The sequence below is a fragment of the Schistocerca gregaria genome, chromosome 3 (assembly GCF_023897955.1).
Source record: "Schistocerca gregaria isolate iqSchGreg1 chromosome 3, iqSchGreg1.2, whole genome shotgun sequence".
In the NCBI taxonomy this organism is placed as follows: domain Eukaryota; kingdom Metazoa; phylum Arthropoda; class Insecta; order Orthoptera; family Acrididae; genus Schistocerca; species Schistocerca gregaria.
The window spans coordinates 646,992,316-647,011,355 of record NC_064922.1 but is presented as its reverse complement, the minus strand read 5'-3'; the positions used below and the strand labels follow the sequence as shown (position 1 = coordinate 647,011,355).

Here is a 19,040-nt window from a genome sequence, read left to right as displayed (position 1 = left end):
CACTAAGTACTCTAATTCTCACATAATAGATGAATATAATCTAGGCAATTTACGAGATACTTAAGCGTTTGGTTGCCTCTAGAACCCGTTAGATAGCCAACCTGCAACTGTGACTTTTCTCCGGGTTAGCCATTTAGTAGTACAGATCCCCAGTTTTACTAAGAAGTAAGCCGGCCTGTGTCGCCGAGCGGTTCAGCCTGGAACCTCGCAGCCGCTACGGTCGCAGGTTCGAATCCTGACTCGGGCGTGGATGTGTGTGATGTCCTTATGTTAGGTTTAAGTAGTTCTAAGTTCTAGGGGACTGATGACCTCAGATGTTAAGTCCCATAATGCTCAGAGCCATTTTTTGAACTAAGAAGTAATTGGGACCCTCCGCTTCTTAGTAGTGACATACGAAGTTTTCAGCATGATGATTTCCAGGAACTAATCCTTGAAAGCCTGCATCAGGTATTTCACACTTTTTTTAGGAAAGTCTTTTAAAGCAACTGACTGTTCCAGTGAAGCACGATGTCAAAATACTTCGATTCTGATAATTAGTTTTCCTTAAACATCAATATTTTACTTACTATTTATTAATTAAATGTATATAAAGATATATCGATAATTCTCGCAATACTTCGCCTGGACAAAATGCCATTTACGTTTCCCTAATCAAACGGAATCATTTGGTGTACCTCACAATAGCATTCTCTTTGATTCTTGTTCGACACTTTACTAGAGGTTTTTATTTTTCTATAGTTTTAATCCTTCCAGCCCCTTTGAACCAGGTTTAAGAGATGTGATATAAACACGATTTGCATGCTGACTGAACCTGAATTTCTTAGGGACTCCAAATCTCTTTTCATTGCACTCAACTGTTGATATAACTGGTCATCAGTAAAGACTCATAAGGAATATTTTAATTTTTGCTTAGTACATGTTTGATACCACAAAAATGACCGCTTGAAGCATCAAAATAAAAGAAATGACCATAGCTGAATATGGGCACTAGTTGCAGTTGCGAAGAATCTTGGCACGATACACACTGGTGTAGCAGGCGTACGCTTTGACAGCCATACGCTGGTACATTATTTTTCAACAGAGAGCTGTCCGCCCCCGGTAGCTGACTGGTCAGCGCGACAGATTGTTAATCCGAAGGGCCCGGGTTCGATTCCCGGCTGGGTTGGAGATTTTCTCCTTTCAGGGACTGGGTGTTGTGTTGTCCTAATCATCATCATTTCATCCCCATCGACGCGCAAGTCGCCGAAGTGGCGTCAAATCGAAAGACGTGCGCCAGGCGAACGGTCTACCCGTCGGGAGGCCCTCGTCACACGACATTTCATTTCAATATAGAGGTACGTTGATTTTACTTAGTGAAAAGGGGGAAACACAGCTGCACGGATGTTCTTCAGTACATCTCACTTGTGATATCGTTTTTGTACTGAACAGTAATAAACAAACATTGCTCTAATTTTTGTTTGTTATTTATAAAGTGAAGACCGCTTCAGATATAAAACGTGGCGCCTGACGCAATATCTGCAGGTACATAAATGATTAAGTTGTAATTTGCTGCTTTAGGCAGACACAGTGCGTTAGTGTTGCTCGTGTCTAGTGTCGTTTCCAGCTTTTGTAGGGTATATAATGGGCGCGAATAGCATTAGGCGCTGAGCAGTCACTGTGAAAGAAACAGAGACGCCACGTACTCGTGTGAGACCGATTGTCAGCGCCTCACAGAGCTGTGGGTCTTAATTTGGCTGGGTGCTTGAATCGTGAAATATCGGATATGCGGGGCATTCGTCTGTGACAGTGGTTCGGTGCTGGACAACATTTTAACGTGAGGGGAGGAGTACTCATCGTCAGGTTTCCGGTCAACCACGTCTGACAACAAGGATGGATCACTGTATTGGGAGCCAAGCACACTGTAGCGCCTTCACATCTGCGGTTGCCATCCGAGAATAAGACTCCTTGCAACATTCTGTGTTACGACGCATCAGTGGTAAGAGATTACCAGTAACCGGATCAGGGACGTAACAGTCCCATGTGTAGGATCCAGTTAACATTAAAACACTAACGGCTGCGTGTGGACTGGTGTCGTGAGCGGGAAACATGGACTGTTGATGAATGGAGTCGCATTGCGCTCAGCGATTCAGCACTACCCACGGATGATCATCGATAGCGAAAACGTGGGACCGGGGAAGAATCCCATTCTTCCAGTGTTTTTGGAAAGGCACATTGATGTTGCTCCTGACGTCATCGGGTGTGACTTCGGGTCACGGCTGGTTGTGATTTAGGTAGACAGGACAGCGGTAAGCCACAGACATCCTGCGTTCTCATGTGTTACCTCTCATGTGACAGCTTTATGGTGCCTGTTCTCAACAGGTTAATGCTCGTTCACACATGGCACTTGTAGAACAGTATGCATGAAGTTGAAGTACTCCCGGGCCAGCAAGATAGTCTGATCTGTCCACGGTGTGAACTAGGTCAGACGCCCATTCTGCCCCAGTGGCAGGATGTCAAGGGCCAGTTACAATACGTATGGGTCGACTTGCTTCAGGAGATGATACAACGGATTTCTTGCACCCTGCCCAATTGGATTGGTGCATGCATCTAGGCCAGAGAGTGTGCAACGTTACACCAATTACTGGGCTTGCACTATACGCCAAAAACGGAGTATGTGTCGTTTGTTGTGGGCTACAACAAATCAAGGTGCCGCTGTACATCAGTGCAAACAAGCTTCCTTCCCTCGCGCTGTAGTTTCGCAAGTATGACGAGTCTGAGAACTGTGGCGGCGCAGTCGCTTCTTACTCGTCGACTCGTTCTCTCTTACTGAAGCGTGCAGGGGTGTAAGGCAAGTTGTGACTTACTGTTAATACGGCAGATAAGTACACGATATTGCTGTTGTAAAGTGGCACTGAAATATAAAATGACCGATTGTCGGGATCAAATAGATTTTGTTTGAAGCCATGTTTTCTGTGACTGTAGTGAGTGTAAGACGAAAAGTAATTAATGCAAACTACACAACTGCAAAATATATTCCATTAGAGAAGGAGTGATACAAGAAATAACAAACAAGTTTTGTCCCGAACAAGACAAAAAATTTGTATTGTTGCTTATTACACCTCCCTCATGAGAAAATATGTGTGCTGCTGCAAACGAAAACCGGGGATAGAGCCACGTCGCTGTTATATCCCTCCTATAAAAAAGTGTTCTATCTCGATATTCACTTGGCCATGGCATGTTGCATTTATTGCCTAAGAGAGATTTTTGTAGCGTACCATTCATTTCTGTAATGTATTTTAATACTTAAAACCCATTTAAAGACTGCTCTTCGTCATCGTCTCATGTTTTCTGCCACTGTCGTTCAGACTTGGTAACGGCTCGAAAGTGTTTATATGAAAACGTAATTGTTAGACATTCCTTAAACATGTGTTAAATATTAAAACAAATTTAGGGCTGTCTGCAAAAAGTTTTATCTATGTAAATGTACGTATAAACTCGACCATATTCAGTGCTAACCGATCAGTCATTATTAATACCAATCGTCATGCCCAATAGTTGCTACTGACACTTAGGCATGTCGGACATTTTGTGACATTTCAACTTCCACTTGATAATTGTTATAAAGCCAAAATCATACCTGTATGAAAGAAATTAGTAGTAATTTACAGTTTAATGTCGGACATTTCTTTCAAAATAGGTTGTATGTAGCAGGAATGCCACGGAACCACTGTCACACTTGCGTACTCGTGTGCTTGCTCCCCTTCCAGAGCCAGCCGAGTCCACGTGTACCCGAGAGCAAACTCGAGCGATAAGTGGGTAGCGGCGTAGACTCACTGGTGAAGTCAATGGTCACCCGGAGACATTGAGGTGGGAGACGAAGCATCACGTCTCGCTGTTGAGTTTAAAACGTGTGCACGGAGCTCTCTTTTGATCGCTAGCTAAAACTGCTAAGTTCTTCCTAATAGTGACTCGATTTTGTAACCAGTGGAAGGACATCACATACTCTCTCAATCCGCCAAATCTCATCTAAATTACAATGAAATGAACACCCTTAGCTGCTAACAGGCGTTGACATACGTCAACGGGGACAGATGAAAATGTGCGCCCCGACCGGGAGTCGAACCCGGGATCTCCTGCTTACATGGCAGACGCTATATGCACCTGAGCCACCGAGGACACAGAGGATAGCGCGACTGCAGGGATTTATCTCTGGCACGCCTCCCGCGAAACCCACATTGGCAACGTATTGTCCCGCACTACAATCGTAGTGCCCCCGCCCATTATACTCATTACTCGCGGCGCGTTGCCGATTCCCGTAAGAGTTCCGTCACTGTTTGTGCATTCGCACAGAAGAAGGAGACGGTCAAGTGGCCGGTGAGCCTGAACTATATTTGTATACTAAGATGGTATCTGTACTTTCGGACATAATAACCCAGATTTATACTGAGATGGTATCTGTTCTTTCGGAGAGATACCATCTTAGTAAATATCCCATTTAGTTTCCTCCTCTTCTTCTGGGTGCTTCATTTTTTTTCTGGCAGTGTAGATCCGTGGACCTGCAACCCTGGAAAAATCAGCTTCCTCAAGATAGAAATACAGAAATATTCACTGGGGATGTCTATTTGGGGTGCTACGTCTTCAGCAGGGAATCGTTTTAATGTCATTTCACACACACACACACACACACACACACACACACACACAGCTAGATCTAACGCCTGCCTGAGGGCAGAAGGGTCCGACTGACCTGATGCTGCGCATCCACGCCACCCGTCAGCTGGCTGTGGCGGCGTGCGATGACGCACGAGATGCGCGCGTACACGTACAACATGACGGCCAGCGGCAGGTAGAACGAGCCGGTGGCCGAGAAGATGACGTAGCCTTGGTTGCGGCTGTAGCGGCACTCCGTCTCCTTGCTCTGCGTCTTGTCGTACCTGCGACAGCGGCAGACAGTTAACGCATAAGTGCATGTCCAGTGCTGAACCACGCTGTTATCCTAGTAACTGGATGGGTATCATGTAAATGGATACCAGTCAATATCCGTCAATATCTGATGTTTTGCTGTCTACAGTACTTCCCACACCTGGTAATGGATGCGTCGCTTTTACAGAGTGAACAAAACAGTCGAAACATTCAATTACGGTGCATATTTATAAATACTAAGTGCTCAGGTGGTAAAGAAGGCCATGCTGATAGATGGAAGAAGAATACTGAAATCTGACTATGCATTCAAAAACCAAGAGGGAAGAATAAGATTGTAAGACAAAGGAGGTTCTCGGATTAAAAAGAGAGCAGGGTAGGGACGTAGTCTGTCGCCCCTACTGTTCAATCGATATACAGTAGAAGAAATGACGGAAATGGAAGAACTGTTCAAGAGTGGGATTACAATTCAAGGTAATATTAATCAAAGTTTCGCTGAAGACACTGCTGTCCTCAGTGAATGTGAAAGAGAATCACACTCGTTGTTGGATGGAGTGAACAATCTAATGAGGACAGAATATGGACTGAGAGTAAACTGGGAAAAGACAAACGTAACGAGATGTATCAGAAATGAGAACAGCGAGAAACTTAACATCAAAATTGTGAATGACAAAGTAGTTGAAGTTAAGGAATTCTGCTAACTTGAGAGCAAAATTACTCGTCACGATCGAAGTAAGGAAGACACTAAAAGCAGACTAAGCTCAGAGAAAGAGGGCATTCGTGAGCAAGAGAAGTCTACCAGACTCAAAAACTGGCCTTGGTTTTAGGAAGAAATTTCTGAGAATGTACGTTCGTAGCACAACGTTGTATGATAGTAAATCATGGAGAGTGAGAAAAAAAGGAAAAGAAGACAAATGAAGGGTTTCAGATGTGCATGTTGAAACTCAGGCAGACTGATAAATCTCTGAAGAATCGGTGAAGGAACTTATGGACGACACTGAGAAGAAGGAGGGATGGCACTATTTTTTTTTTTTTAATCATCCGTCTTCCGACCTTGTTTTATGCGGCCTCTCCTGCGCTAATCTTTTCATGACAGTGTAGCAACTACATCCCATATGCTCAATTATTTGCTGCATGTATTCCATTCTCTATCTTCCTCTACTGTTTTTAGACTGTAGTACTCATAAGATGGTAGGACATAGGGTATCCACGGTATTAGAGAGAACTGTAGAAAAAAACTGTAGGGGAAGAAAGAGTTGGAATACATCCAAGAAACTCTGAGGTGATGAGGGAGGCGCAGTAGAGGAATTCATGGCAAGCCGCATCAAACCATTCAGAAGACTGATGGAAAAAAAGAGTTATCCAGCCGACATTACTGTAAGAGATGTGGCTTTATATGCTGACTTGTATATACTTTCGCTTCGAATATTGTTAAAACTATCACCCCTTTCACCAGAAGCAGCAGAAGCAGCACCGCTTACCTTTGACAGCAAAAAGATGGCTGAAATGATTTATACTGATGTTCGACACCACAATGGCAACGATTATGTGCGCAGTTATAGCGGGCTGTCACCATATTTTTTATTCAGTACAGATTCTGCACAATCTTGGTTACGGATAGAAACCATGATATTTAACGCCTTGCCAAAGTTCGGGCGGCTCCCATCGTCGGAGGTTCGAGTCCTCCGTTATGGCATGAGTGTGCGTGTTGTCCTAAGCGTAAGTTAGTTTCAGTTAGACTAAGAAGTGTGTAAGTCTAGGGACCAATGACCGCAGCAGTTTGGCCCCATAGGAACTTATCTCAAATTTCCGTAATAGTAACTCAACGTGTCGAACTAACTCCAACAGAAACTCTCAAAAAAAAAAAAAAAAGGTTTCAAATGGCTGTGAGCACTATGGGACTTAACATCTGTGGTCATCAGTACCCTAGAACGTAGAACTACTTAAACCTAACTAAGGACATCACACACATCCATGCTCGAGGCAGGATTCGAACCTGCGACTGTAGCAGTCGTGCCACAAATATACAATCTCCTATGAAAAGTATAAGGACACTCGAATGTACTGCGCAATTAACACTACATGTCAAGAAACGCGGAGCCATCAATGTAAAAAAGATGAGGTGTATTCTGCGGTCAGCAGACAAACATTAACAGCAGACTGGGTCGGTCAGCAGAGCTTAGTGACTCTGAACGTAGACTAGTTACTGGATGTGACCCGAGTAACAAATGCAGTAGGGACATTTCTGCCCTTCTAAAGCTGCCCGAGTCTTGGCGATATGAGTGCTGAAGTGGTAACGCGAAGGAACAACCGAAACTAACTTAAGACCAGACAGATCTCGTGTACTGGATGGCTGGGGCCGTCGAGCGATGAGGAGGGTGGTTGTAAACGGCCCCATGAAATCAGCGTAAAGAATCTCTCGTGAGTTCCAAAATGATAGCCGAGTGGTTCTAGGAGCTTCAGTCTGGAACAGCACGACTGCTACGGTCGGAGGTTCGAATCTTGCCTTGGGCATGGATGTGTATGATGTTCTAGGCTACTGATGACCTCATATGTTATATCCCACAGTGGCCAGAGCCATTTGAACCATTTGAACCAAAGTGATACCAGCAGTGGTAGCGACTTAGAAAGTATGGGGTACCATGGTTGAGCAAACAGACATTTTTGTAGTCATTATTTAGTGACCATTGAGACGGCATATAGGGCGACCCTATTGGAGAGTGAATGACTGTCGACAAGAGATTCGTAATGAATCACCCTAAATCCTGTGACATTGCTTTGGAAAGGTTTGGGTTTGACGAATTCCTGGAGAACGTTTTCCGCCATCATCTGTAGTGCCAACAGTGATGTACGGAGAAGGTTGTGTTACGATATAGTGGTGTTTTTCGTGGTTACGGCCTTGTCCATTTACCGCGCTCAAAAAAACACGAAATGCGGTAGGATTTACACACTCTACAGAATCGTGATCTGTGTATAGAAGCTGCACAGTTCGCAGACGATGACTGTTTATATTAGCATGACAGTGCTCCCAACCATAAAGCAGCATCTGTTCCCAATGAAAGATCGGTCCTTGACCGAGCGTCCAACAAATACTACCTTCTCAGATTTCCGCTCTTGAGACATAATGGATTGCCATTTCATCACAGACATTGCGACAAATCACTAAAACTGTCGCTAGCACAATTCATCTCGTCATAAAAGGGGAAGGGAGACACATTCCTTGTTAATGTCCACAATAGGTGTCCGGATATGCGGGTCTACGAACATCTGAATCCAAGGGCCTCGTTCACTACTCTAGCTTTCCTGACTGTCTCGTCAAGTCTGAGCCAATCAGAGATTTGCCTCACCTCCATATACAGGATCTTCGGAAATTCTCGGTACAGACTTCGAGGACTGGTAAAGGAGAGTGGGTACATAACGTTCAGAATTTAAATCCTTATCAAAAAAGCCGACCGCGGTGGTCTAGCGGTTCTAGGCGCTCAGTCCGGACCCGCGCGACTGCTACGGTCGCAGGTTCGAATCCTGCCTGGGGCATGGATGTGTGTGATGTCCTTAGGTTAGTTAGGTGTAAGTAGTTCTAAGTTCTAGGGGACTAATGACCACAGATGTTAAGTCCCATAGTGCTCAGAGCCATTTTGAACCTTATCAAGAAGAGTATGGTTTCTGTGCAACCTCCGTTTGAAAACATGTGGCTAGGTAGGTAAGCAACATGGTAGGTGTGGGCAGAAGGGGGAAGGAGGGGTGCTTACCTCGGATCGGCTGTCGTTATTTGAAGCTTTTCAAGAAGTTTTAGACTTTAGATGTACACTTTAACAATTATTGGTGTTACTATTTGCTGTAAAATTAATTTATTAGTGGACTTTCGTCCATCTCTACCTTCTTTTTGGGTTCTTGATTCGAGTATGTGTTATTAGTGAGCGTGCTTGCCACGTTCATCGAAGTCTCAGCAGCGTGTTTGCATCGTGCGGCGTGCAGTTGCAGCTGTAGCGTTTCTAAAACTAATCACTGACGAAGGTGTTTGTACACTGTATTCGAATATTAAATTTAGTAGCTTTCTGTCGTTCATACAAATATTAGCTGTGTGTTTACATCTCGCGGCGTGCAGTTACAGCGGTAGTCGTTCCGTAAGTACTGACAAAGCTGTTTGTGCACCGTAATTCGGTTATTAACCTTAGTAATTTTCAACGTTGTCTCGTGCTGTTTCTCAAGAAATAACGGTTTAATAAACTTTCGGACATTTTCGCTCACAGTCTTTTATGAAGTTGTTAGTACGTTTTAGTCATTATTTAAATTTAATACGGTAGTTTTCAGCCGGCATTTCTTACTGTTTCACGTGAAATATTTCAGTAGAAACTTGCTTTCAGTGTGTTTAATTTCGTTGAGTGTTCCGGTGGACGCCTGAATGTTTGGTTTTAGATAAGAAATTGTATGAATTTGTAGTAGTATTGGTATTAGTTGTGGTTTAGTAGTATTAATAGAAGTAGTTGCTTTCTTAGTAGAGAGCGAAATTCGAGATCTCCATTGTAAGTTCTTTAACTCGTTTTACCGCTGTAATTGAACTTGTAAGAGGCAAGACGTTCATTCCGGTCCGTCCGCTCCCTACCGCCAGACGGCAAACACTGAGTTACGGGACAGCGACGCTGTAGCCGCAGGAGCGGTCACGTACGTTACGTTGGGAATAGCCACGGCCTTCCTCCTTCCCACCCCGGCGCACGGATACTCTTTGTCGTTGAACACGAAGTGCTTCGGGAGTTACATCTGGTGTTGTGAAATATTGTCATACACATAACTTGAAGACGTCACAGAAAGTAAACGCACCACTGCACAGAGAGAGAGAGAGAGAGAGAGAGAGAGAGAGAGAGAGAAAGAGAGAGAGCTTTGAAGATGATGCGAGAATATTTAAACAATTACACGTTTTATTCCGAGGAATACTACCACCACCATGAACACGTACAACTTCAGGAGTTACTAAATTCAGTTGAATGTGTCCCTAAATCCACATTCAAAAAGGTCACTGCACAATACTTTGCCTCAGTTTTGCTGTGTATACCAGCACACTTAAACACAGACTCTAAAAAAACCTCTCAGTCTTTCTCCACTAATCTGGAACATTTGCGTGGATAAACAAATTAGCTACAGTGTTTCACGCCTCAATACATTTGCAACTGTTGCTTTAAACATTTTGTTTCAAGTACACTGGCACTCAAAACACTGCGCTGTCTCCCCAGGTGCACGTGGAACGGAAATACATTACGGCATAATATACTCTCAAAAATACACAGCTACAGTAAATGATAGCAAATACACCGCCTCGAAACTCTGCAGACGATCCTCCATCATATAAAAGAAATATATTGTTAAATACACAATGACCGTAGTTTGCTACACCAGGCACGGTTGTAACTGGGGTAACTGGGGTACCCGTAAAGCGGCGGGCCGTCCGTCAGCGGCCGCAGCTGACTACACTCCTGGAAATGGAAAAAAGAACACATTGACACCGGTGTGTCAGACCCACCATACTTGCTCCGGACACTGCGAGAGGGCTGTACAAGCAATGATCACACGCACGGCACAGCGGACACACCAGGAACCGCGGTGTTGGCCGTCGAATGGCACTAGCTGCGCAGCATTTGTGCACCGCCGCCGTCAGTGTCAGCCAGTTTGCCGTGGCATACGGAGCTCCATCGCAGTCTTCAACACTGGTAGCATGCCGCGACAGCGTGGACGTGAACCGTATGTGCAGCTGACGGACTTTGAGCGAGGGCGTATAGTGGGCATGCGGGAGGCCGGGTGGACGTACCGCCGAATTGCTCAACACGTGGGGCATGAGTTCTCCACAGTACATCGATGTTGTCGCCAGTGGTCGGCGGAAGGTGCACGTGACCGTCGACCTGGGACCCGACCGCAGCGACGCACGGATGCAAGCCAAGACCGTAGGATCCTACGCAGTGCCGTACGGGACCGCACCGCCACTTCCCAGCAAATTAGGGACACTGTTGCTCCTGGAGTATCGGCGAGGACCATTCGCAACCGTCTCCATGAAGCTGGGCTACGGTCTCGCACACCGTTAGGCCGTCTTCCGCTCACGCCCCAACATCGTGCAGCCCGCCTCCAGTGGTGTCGCGACAGGCGTGAATGGAGGGAAGAATGGAGACGTGTCGTCTTCAGCGATGAGAGTCGCTTCTGCCTTGGTGCCAATGATGGTCGTATGCGTGTTTGGCGCCGTGCAGGTGAGTGCCACAATCAGGACTGCATACGACCGAGGCACACAGGGCCAACACCCGGCATCATGGTGTGGGGAGTGATCTCCTACACTGGCCGTACACCTCTGGTGATCGTCGAGGGGACACTGAATAGTGCACGGTACATCCAAACCGTCATCGAACCCATCGTTCTACCATTCCTAGACCGGCAAGGGAACTTGCTGTTCCAACAGGACAATGCACGTCCGCATGTATCCCATGCCACCCAACGTGCTCTAGAAGGTGTAAGTCAACTACCCTGGCCAGCAAGATCTCCGGATCTGTCCCCCATTGAGCATGTTTGGGACTGGATGAAGCGTCGTCTCACGCGGTCTGCACGTCCAGCACGAACGCTGGTCCAACCTAGGCGCCAGGTGGAAATGGCATGGCAAGCCGTTCCACAGGACTACACCCAGCATCTCTACGATCGTCTCCATGGGAGAATAGCAGCCTGCATTGCTGCGAAAGGTGGATATACACTGTACTAGTGCCGACATTGTGCATGCTCTATTGCCTGTGTCTATGTGCCTGTGGTTCTGTCAGTGTGATCATGTGATGTATCTGACCCCAGGAATGTGTCAATAAAGTTTCCTCTTCCTGGGACAATGAATTCACGGTGTTCTTATCTCAATTTCGAGGAGTGTATATAGAGTGTTGAGCAGACTGGAAGCAGGATGGTTCCAGCTGGATCCACGAGCGCGTGAGAACCGTAGCCCGTCAGACCAGCACCAACTTGTGCTGCGTGCTCAGACCAGCATTCATCTGCACATGAGGTAGAATGCCGCCCTGCTATTGGCTCCCTGGATAAAACAGCGGATGGAAGGGGTAGAGGTTATATAAACCCGTGTCGTGGTGCAGTCGCTTTCACTGTGCCTTCGTCGATTCACCTGTGTGCTTGATTGTATGCTTATCAGTCTTCCTAGTCTTCCGTTGTTCGCTTGTGTGCCACTCATTTACAGTACAAGATGAAACTTGCAGCCAATGACAGCATCAGCAGCGGTAGCAGCAAATGCCGTCACCAGTACGGTCTAACTAGGAAGTTAATTGTGATTCTTGATTTTCTCCCGGCGTATTTGATAATCAAAATATCCACGGGTGTACTGCTGGTCTATAGTGTCCAACGGGCACAATATTTCGGCGATCAAACATGTCGCCATCATCAGGTGAACTGACGGACTGAGCTCCTGTGAACGTGCCGGCATGGAGATCCGTACGCTATGGCTGCTCAGGGGGAACTGGGTTCGCTCGCGGCGGCGGCTGATTTAAATACCCTCCGCCCGCGGCGCGCTCCCTCCGCCGTCCGCGCCCCGCGCCACGGTAGCGCGGTGGAACATATTGCGACGGCGTCTGAGATGACGTCGGTGTGATGGCTCTGTCCGCCGTGGTCGTCACAACTATGCGTTTGCTCGATTTACTCTTGGTTAACCCAATCGCTGGTTCCCAAGCCTTGCTAAGGTTATAGCCACAGTCACGGTTTATGAGGTCGTCATTGGTGCGAATTTCGATGGCCTCTCTAACAACGCTGTCCCAGTATCTCGACGTCTGTACCAGAATCCTCGTGCGGTCATACTCCATAGCGTGATTTTCCGACAAACAATGTTCAGCGACCGCCGACTTGCTCGGATACATCAGCCGAGTGTGCCTCTGGTGTTCACGGCATCGATCCTCGACGGTACGCATCGTCTGACCAATATACGACTTGCCACATTGACACGGAATCTGGTACACGCCGGCCTTCCTCAAACCGATGTGATCTTTGGCGCTCCCCACCAGTGCACGAGTTTTATTCGGAGGACAAAACACAGTTCCGACCCGGTGTTTCTTCAGAATGCGGGCGATTTTCCCCGAGAGTGCGCCTGTGTATGGAATAAGATACTGGGACAGCGTTGTTAGAGAGTCCATCGAAATTCGCACCAATGACGACCTCATAAATCGTGACTGTGGCTATAATCTTAGCAAGGCTTGGGAACCAGCGATTGGGTTAATCAAGAGTAAATCGAGCAAACGCATAGTTGTGACGACCACGGCGGACAGAGCCATCACACCGACGTCATCTCATACGCCGTCGCAATCTGTTCCACCGCGCTACCGTGGCGCGGGGCGCGGACGGCGGAGGGAACGCGCCGCGGGCGGAGGGTATTTAAATCAGCCGCCGCCGCGACCGAACCCAGTTCCCCCTGAGCAGCCATAGCGTACGGATCTCCGTGCCGGCACGTTCACAGGAGTTCAGTCCGTCAGTTCACCTGATGATGGCGACATGTTTGATCGCCGAAATATTGTGCCCGTTGGACACTATAGACCGGCAGTACACCCGTGGATATTTTGATTAGGAAGTTAATTGTTCTAATCATTCAGTCTATCTATGTATGACCCGTAATTTTAGTACCTATCACAAAGCTTGTTTAGGTCATTGCCGGTAGGGGCAAACCTCCATACTACAGTTGGATGGACCTACAATAATTGCTCGTATAGTATCAGGAAGGAGTATTCCTTTTTCTTCTTCCTCAAGTCTTTGCATTTTCACAGAACCAGTCAACAACAAGAAAGTCCTTGTGCCAAGGGAGTTTCACTCACCCTTCCATGATACCGACTATATCAGGATCTGACAAGTAGTGTCACGATGTAGTAGGTGTAGGTGTAGTAGGTGTAGCCGCTATAGCTCCATCACTTAACCAGCTGAGCTATATTGGCCTCACTGAGAATTCAGCTGTATATTTTACCCATGAAGAGTAACTCCATCATTCATGTTGACAATGAATGGTGAGGAGGTGTTTGAGGCAATTGTCTGCTGCATGATCATTGGTGCAGCATAGAAAATAATAATATTAATAAGTGTAATACTTGACCTACAATGAGAAAGGTATGAAATAAAACATAAATACAGTTTGAGATTGTATATACACGTTATTTATTTAAATAACGTATTTCGGATGCAGTGCTTAAAAAAACCATTAGCGTTACGGAGATGATAGATAAACTCCAGTGGAAGTCTCTGCGGGAGAGACACTCAGTAGCTCGGTACGGGCTTTTGTTAAGGCTCCGAGAACATACTTTCACCGAAGAGTCAAGCAGTATATTGCTCCCTCCTACGTATATCTCGCGAAGAGACCATGAGGATAAAATCAGAGAGATTAGAGCCCACACAGAAGCATACCGACAATCCTTCTTTCCACGTACAATACGAGACTGGAATAGAAGGGAGAACCGATAGAGGTACTCAGGGTACCCTCCGCCACACACCGTCAGGTGGCTTGCGGAGTATGGATGTAGATGTAGACTCTTTCTTTTTCTTCTTATTCGCACCAGTACAGTATTTCCCAAAGAAAGCTTTTTGATACACAATAAATTCCACTTGTAACTCCTTGAGACCGATGGATACCTCAGAGTACTCTAGTTTTTCACATGCGCATTTAACGTGGTTATCTTTTGGCACTGCATTCATGTGCAAACACAGGTACAGCTCTAGATCATCAACACATACACTATGCACACGTAGGAAGTTCACAACATCGTTGTATGGAGAGTCTATGCTTGGCAACCAATGATGCAGTATCTCCAGGGCGTATTGTAGTGCAGTATTCACATCGTATAAGTTCATAACGGAGGTATGACGTAACTAAACACACTAGTCATTCGATTGCACACATAGTGCAGAGTCACCATACGCTATTGTAATATGTAATATTACACCAGTAACGCCAATGTCCAAGGGGGGGGGGGGGGGGGGTCATCTACTGATTCAGACAGCACTCCGCACGACATATTTCCCTCCAGTGAAATTCAGAAATAGGCACTTTAACAGCTTTCGATGAATTTTCAATTTCTATCCTCACATGCAAGTCCCAGTCATTACGAGCTTCTATACCAATATTTACATGTTTAATTCCACTTGGAGTTAAATTGTATTTAAAACTGAAAAGCGTGGGTACACTTGATATTATATTATCCACTCATCTTCACTCTGTCCTTGTGCTAGTACAGAGATGTTCTGCTGCGATGGGTCGTACGGCGGTGACCAGTACTGACCTCCATGTTGCTGTTGTTTAGGACCACTAGCAGCATTTGAAACATTAGGAACAGTGCCCTCTTGTGTCCTCTTTGACCAAAATTGATGTGGGGGGGGGGGGGGGGGGGAATATACAATAACAGCATCTTGTCCTGCTCCAACAAGTGGGCTACATGCAGTATAGGATCCCACATGGCAGCTACAGGTTCAGAAAAGCTGGAGATTGTTGCTACCACAGGTCCAGAGGTCTGTGCAGGTCTCGACAAGATGGCGAATAAGATTAGTGCAGGTCTGGATGCGGTAGAGATAGACATGTTTGCACTCGCCCCTGCAGGCTTCAATGTGTCAAAGGCTGTTGCTGGAATAAGACCAAGGTATGAAAACAATCAATAACAATTATAATAATTCTAACTATAGACGAAGATGTGGTATCGGATACTTATTTTATTTCTTCCTGTTCTGCAGAGCTGTGCTGTATCTCGACTGGTACTTACACTTCATGGTTCTTCTTCCTGCTTTTCTTTTTCTTCTTCTGCTGCTGCTAGTTGACTCAGTGAGACTGGGGCCACAGAATCACTGAGACTGCCCTACATTCCCTCCATTGACATCATCAGATACTGCCATCATACTGGTTGAAGACTATAATGTGACTGGATTCTAGGTTCCTATTAGTTAGTGCCTTCGTTTTTTGGACCGACATCTTGGATTATGTCATGGGACGAAGGTGGGTGAAGCATGACGACCCACTCTGGTGGTGAACTAGGCCATTTAGTCTCCAAACCTCAAGATGAACATCTGTGGTTCATTGTGGAATTGGACGAAGTTTATGGGGGGGAGGGGTGGTTAGGCAATTTTTAATAAGGCAGACAATTCCAGCACAAGCATCTATCTTCATGAGTACTGAAATGCATCTTCACACCATCCTACAGCATTACTACTATTTGTCGAAAAGAATTCCTCACATGCTCGTCCATATCCATTATCTTTTATTTCCACTCACTATGTAGGAGGCTATTGATACAGTTCTCAGCTGTGTGCTTGCATGTAGTGCACTTATTAAACTCATCCCTGATCATCACCAGCATTAACTCAACTGTACACAGGGATGCTTGCGATGGTGTCAGTGGGCCCCTTGCCTCTTGCTCTTCAGAAGAGTGAGTGGACTTTTATCAAATGTCCTACAGTTACAGCACATGCATTTATCAGCATGAGTGTTACAGCACATGCATTTTCATTACTTGATGAAGCTTATTCATCTTCGCCAAATGTCATTGCTATTGACACACCCCTCAGATGCACGATTACAGCTAATACACCCATTAAACTTCTCCTTCTCCAGCACAGACATCCATTGAACATTTTAAACAATTATGTCTGTTCTCACAGTCCAGCAGCTGCGCACAGACTGATCGTGAGCCCTTTTCCTGGCATTTTCCCCAGATCGCCATCTTGGGTTACGTCATGGGAGGGGAGAGGGAGGGCCGACAGCCCCTGCTGGTGATGGTGTTGTGAACTAGGTCAGCTGGACTGCGAACCTCATTGTGAACACACTGGATGGAGCTACTACCTATGACAACTCAAATTGTTTAGGTAAGATATGAATACTTACATCCATCCTTTCTGGCAGCCCAGCACAGACTGAGGCCTATCCCCACCAATTTCCAGATGGAGAAAGGGAATCGAGGGGAGGGGCGGAAGGGTAGGAGGAAGTGAGAGCGGGTTATGTCAGTGGGAGCAACCCAATTGACCTATTTTCCCACCAAAATTTGAACTTCCCACCACGATGACCACTGCGACATTTGCCACAATTGTGGCGGCCTTCTTGGATCCGCTATTTTGAGTAAATTCGGCAACAATGCAGAGTGTGGCCGTACAATCCTTGCCTTATTACTGATTATGTCCCATATGTGCTCCATTGGAGACAGTTCTGTTGATCGAGCAGGAAAGTGCGTCGACACTCTTTAGATCATGTTGGATTACAACAGCGTTATGTGGACAAGTGTTATGCTGTTCATGAATGGCAGGGTGACAGCGCGAACCACCAGTTTGACATACAAATTTGGGCTCAGAGTGTGTGGGATTACGATGAGAATGACCCACCTGTCACACGAAATCGCACTGTGGACCATAACTCCAGTTGTAGGTTTTAACAACCCTACCACAACAAATGTCAAAATTTTAATAACGATTGTGGTGTTGCTCACGCTGCTAAATACTGCATTTTCGGCCAACATCAGTCATATTATGTGACCGGTGTCATTAGAACACAGTTAATAGTTATTTCATGTAATAATGAAAAAACTAGGCACTCATCTTCTTGTGTTTCCCACGCTGGTCTCGTATTATCATGGCTCAATCGTTGAAAATCTAGGTGGTTATGATTCCAAGCTCGGATGCAAAGAGGCCTAGGTTTTATCCTGCCATATTCAAAAGTTTTGTAGATGCGCTTCACAAACCATTCTTGGAGATTAAACTTTCAAAGTTAGCACAATAGTGATGTAAAAAAATAACCAGCACTCCGAATGTAAGTTACACTTCCTTTTAATTGCTTTTATTGCAATATCACGTAACACATGAAACATCACTTCACAATACAAAACATACTTGAAAAAATCTTCCTGCATACTACAGTATGCATCTTTCCAACATGACATCCAAGACTTGACTCTCTCAAGGTCCGACTCTCTAAGAAGTTAACAACTAACTAACAATCGCTTACGCGCCCAAATATCAGAGTTACAACTACGTCAAAGATCATGGTGACAAAAGAAAGAATACACATAAGAATAATATCATTGCAATATAAACATATCGATGTATCAAAAGCGAAATCAAATCTGAATGTTGTCTCAGAAATATGTTAAGTAGTTAACAGAAATACAGTAGAATATTACTGGTATCGAGAGTTTCAGGTGAGGTGCCATAATGGTTACGTAATTCAAGTACCATTACAAGGTTTAGTGCGTCTAGCACACAGACATGTTGGCTGCAAGCCCTCAACTGGCCTCCTGTTGACTACCACACGGCCGTCACTGGCACGGAGGAACAATTGGCTTTCATCACAAAACACAACAGTCTTCCAACACGCCTTCCAGTGAGCACTCGCTTGACACCACTGAAATCGCATATGTCAGTGGTTTGGGATAACTGGAATACACGCTACAGAGTGCCTGTCTGGGAGCTGTCCTTGAAGTAACAGTTAGATGTGTCAGTTTGGTGACAACTGGTGTTCAAATTGCTGCTGAAGATGCAGTACGAGCGGCCAGAGACATACGTCGAACACAATGGTCTTCCTTTTCGGTAGTACCATTTTGCCATCCGGAGCCCATTCTGTATGCGACCGTGCTGCCGCTGCCACAAATCCCGTACAGTTGTACAATCCACATAAGTCTTTCTGCAGTATCGGAGAAGGAGCCCTGTTACACGGCCTCATTCAAACTCAGTGAGGTGTTGATCATGGCATCTTTGCCCCTTAAAGACATTCTTGAGTAACATCAAGTTACCGCATCCAGTCTTAGTGGTAACTAATGCTCACGACCGTCACAGCGTGTATTTGAAGCAAACTTGATTCGCATCTTCATAGTGGTGGTATTAGCGCCACTGGTATGCGACTTTCGCTAAATGTGGATACACATTATCTTTCAGATGTAGAAATACGCCTGTCAACTTTCGTTTATGTCGTGCAACTGCTTCTTGGATTTGCGGATTTTTTTCCATCATTGTACTTACGGCACAAGTTTCATCGAGCTATGTTGCCTTACACTGACATAACATGCAAGTTACTTTCGTCTTTTCAGTTTGAAAACCAGTGTGATATCGTTTACATATGTCCGGTTCATACTAGCAGCAACATAGCGCAATTTTCGTAACAAGAACTATGAGTATGAAAGGCA

The 19,040-nt window shown here is 45.6% G+C and overlaps 1 protein-coding gene across 1 annotated transcript in view; it reads right to left on the bottom strand.

The window, feature by feature from the left end:
- Positions 1 to 19,040, bottom strand: part of LOC126355850 (probable G-protein coupled receptor No18) — a 1,435,292-nt gene that overhangs the window by 135,668 nt on the left and 1,280,584 nt on the right. Inside the window, exon 6 of the mRNA XM_050006336.1 lies at positions 4,727 to 4,913. Within this exon, the coding sequence (XP_049862293.1) occupies positions 4,727 to 4,913 (187 nt within the window). The remainder of the gene's footprint in view (positions 1 to 4,726; positions 4,914 to 19,040) is intronic.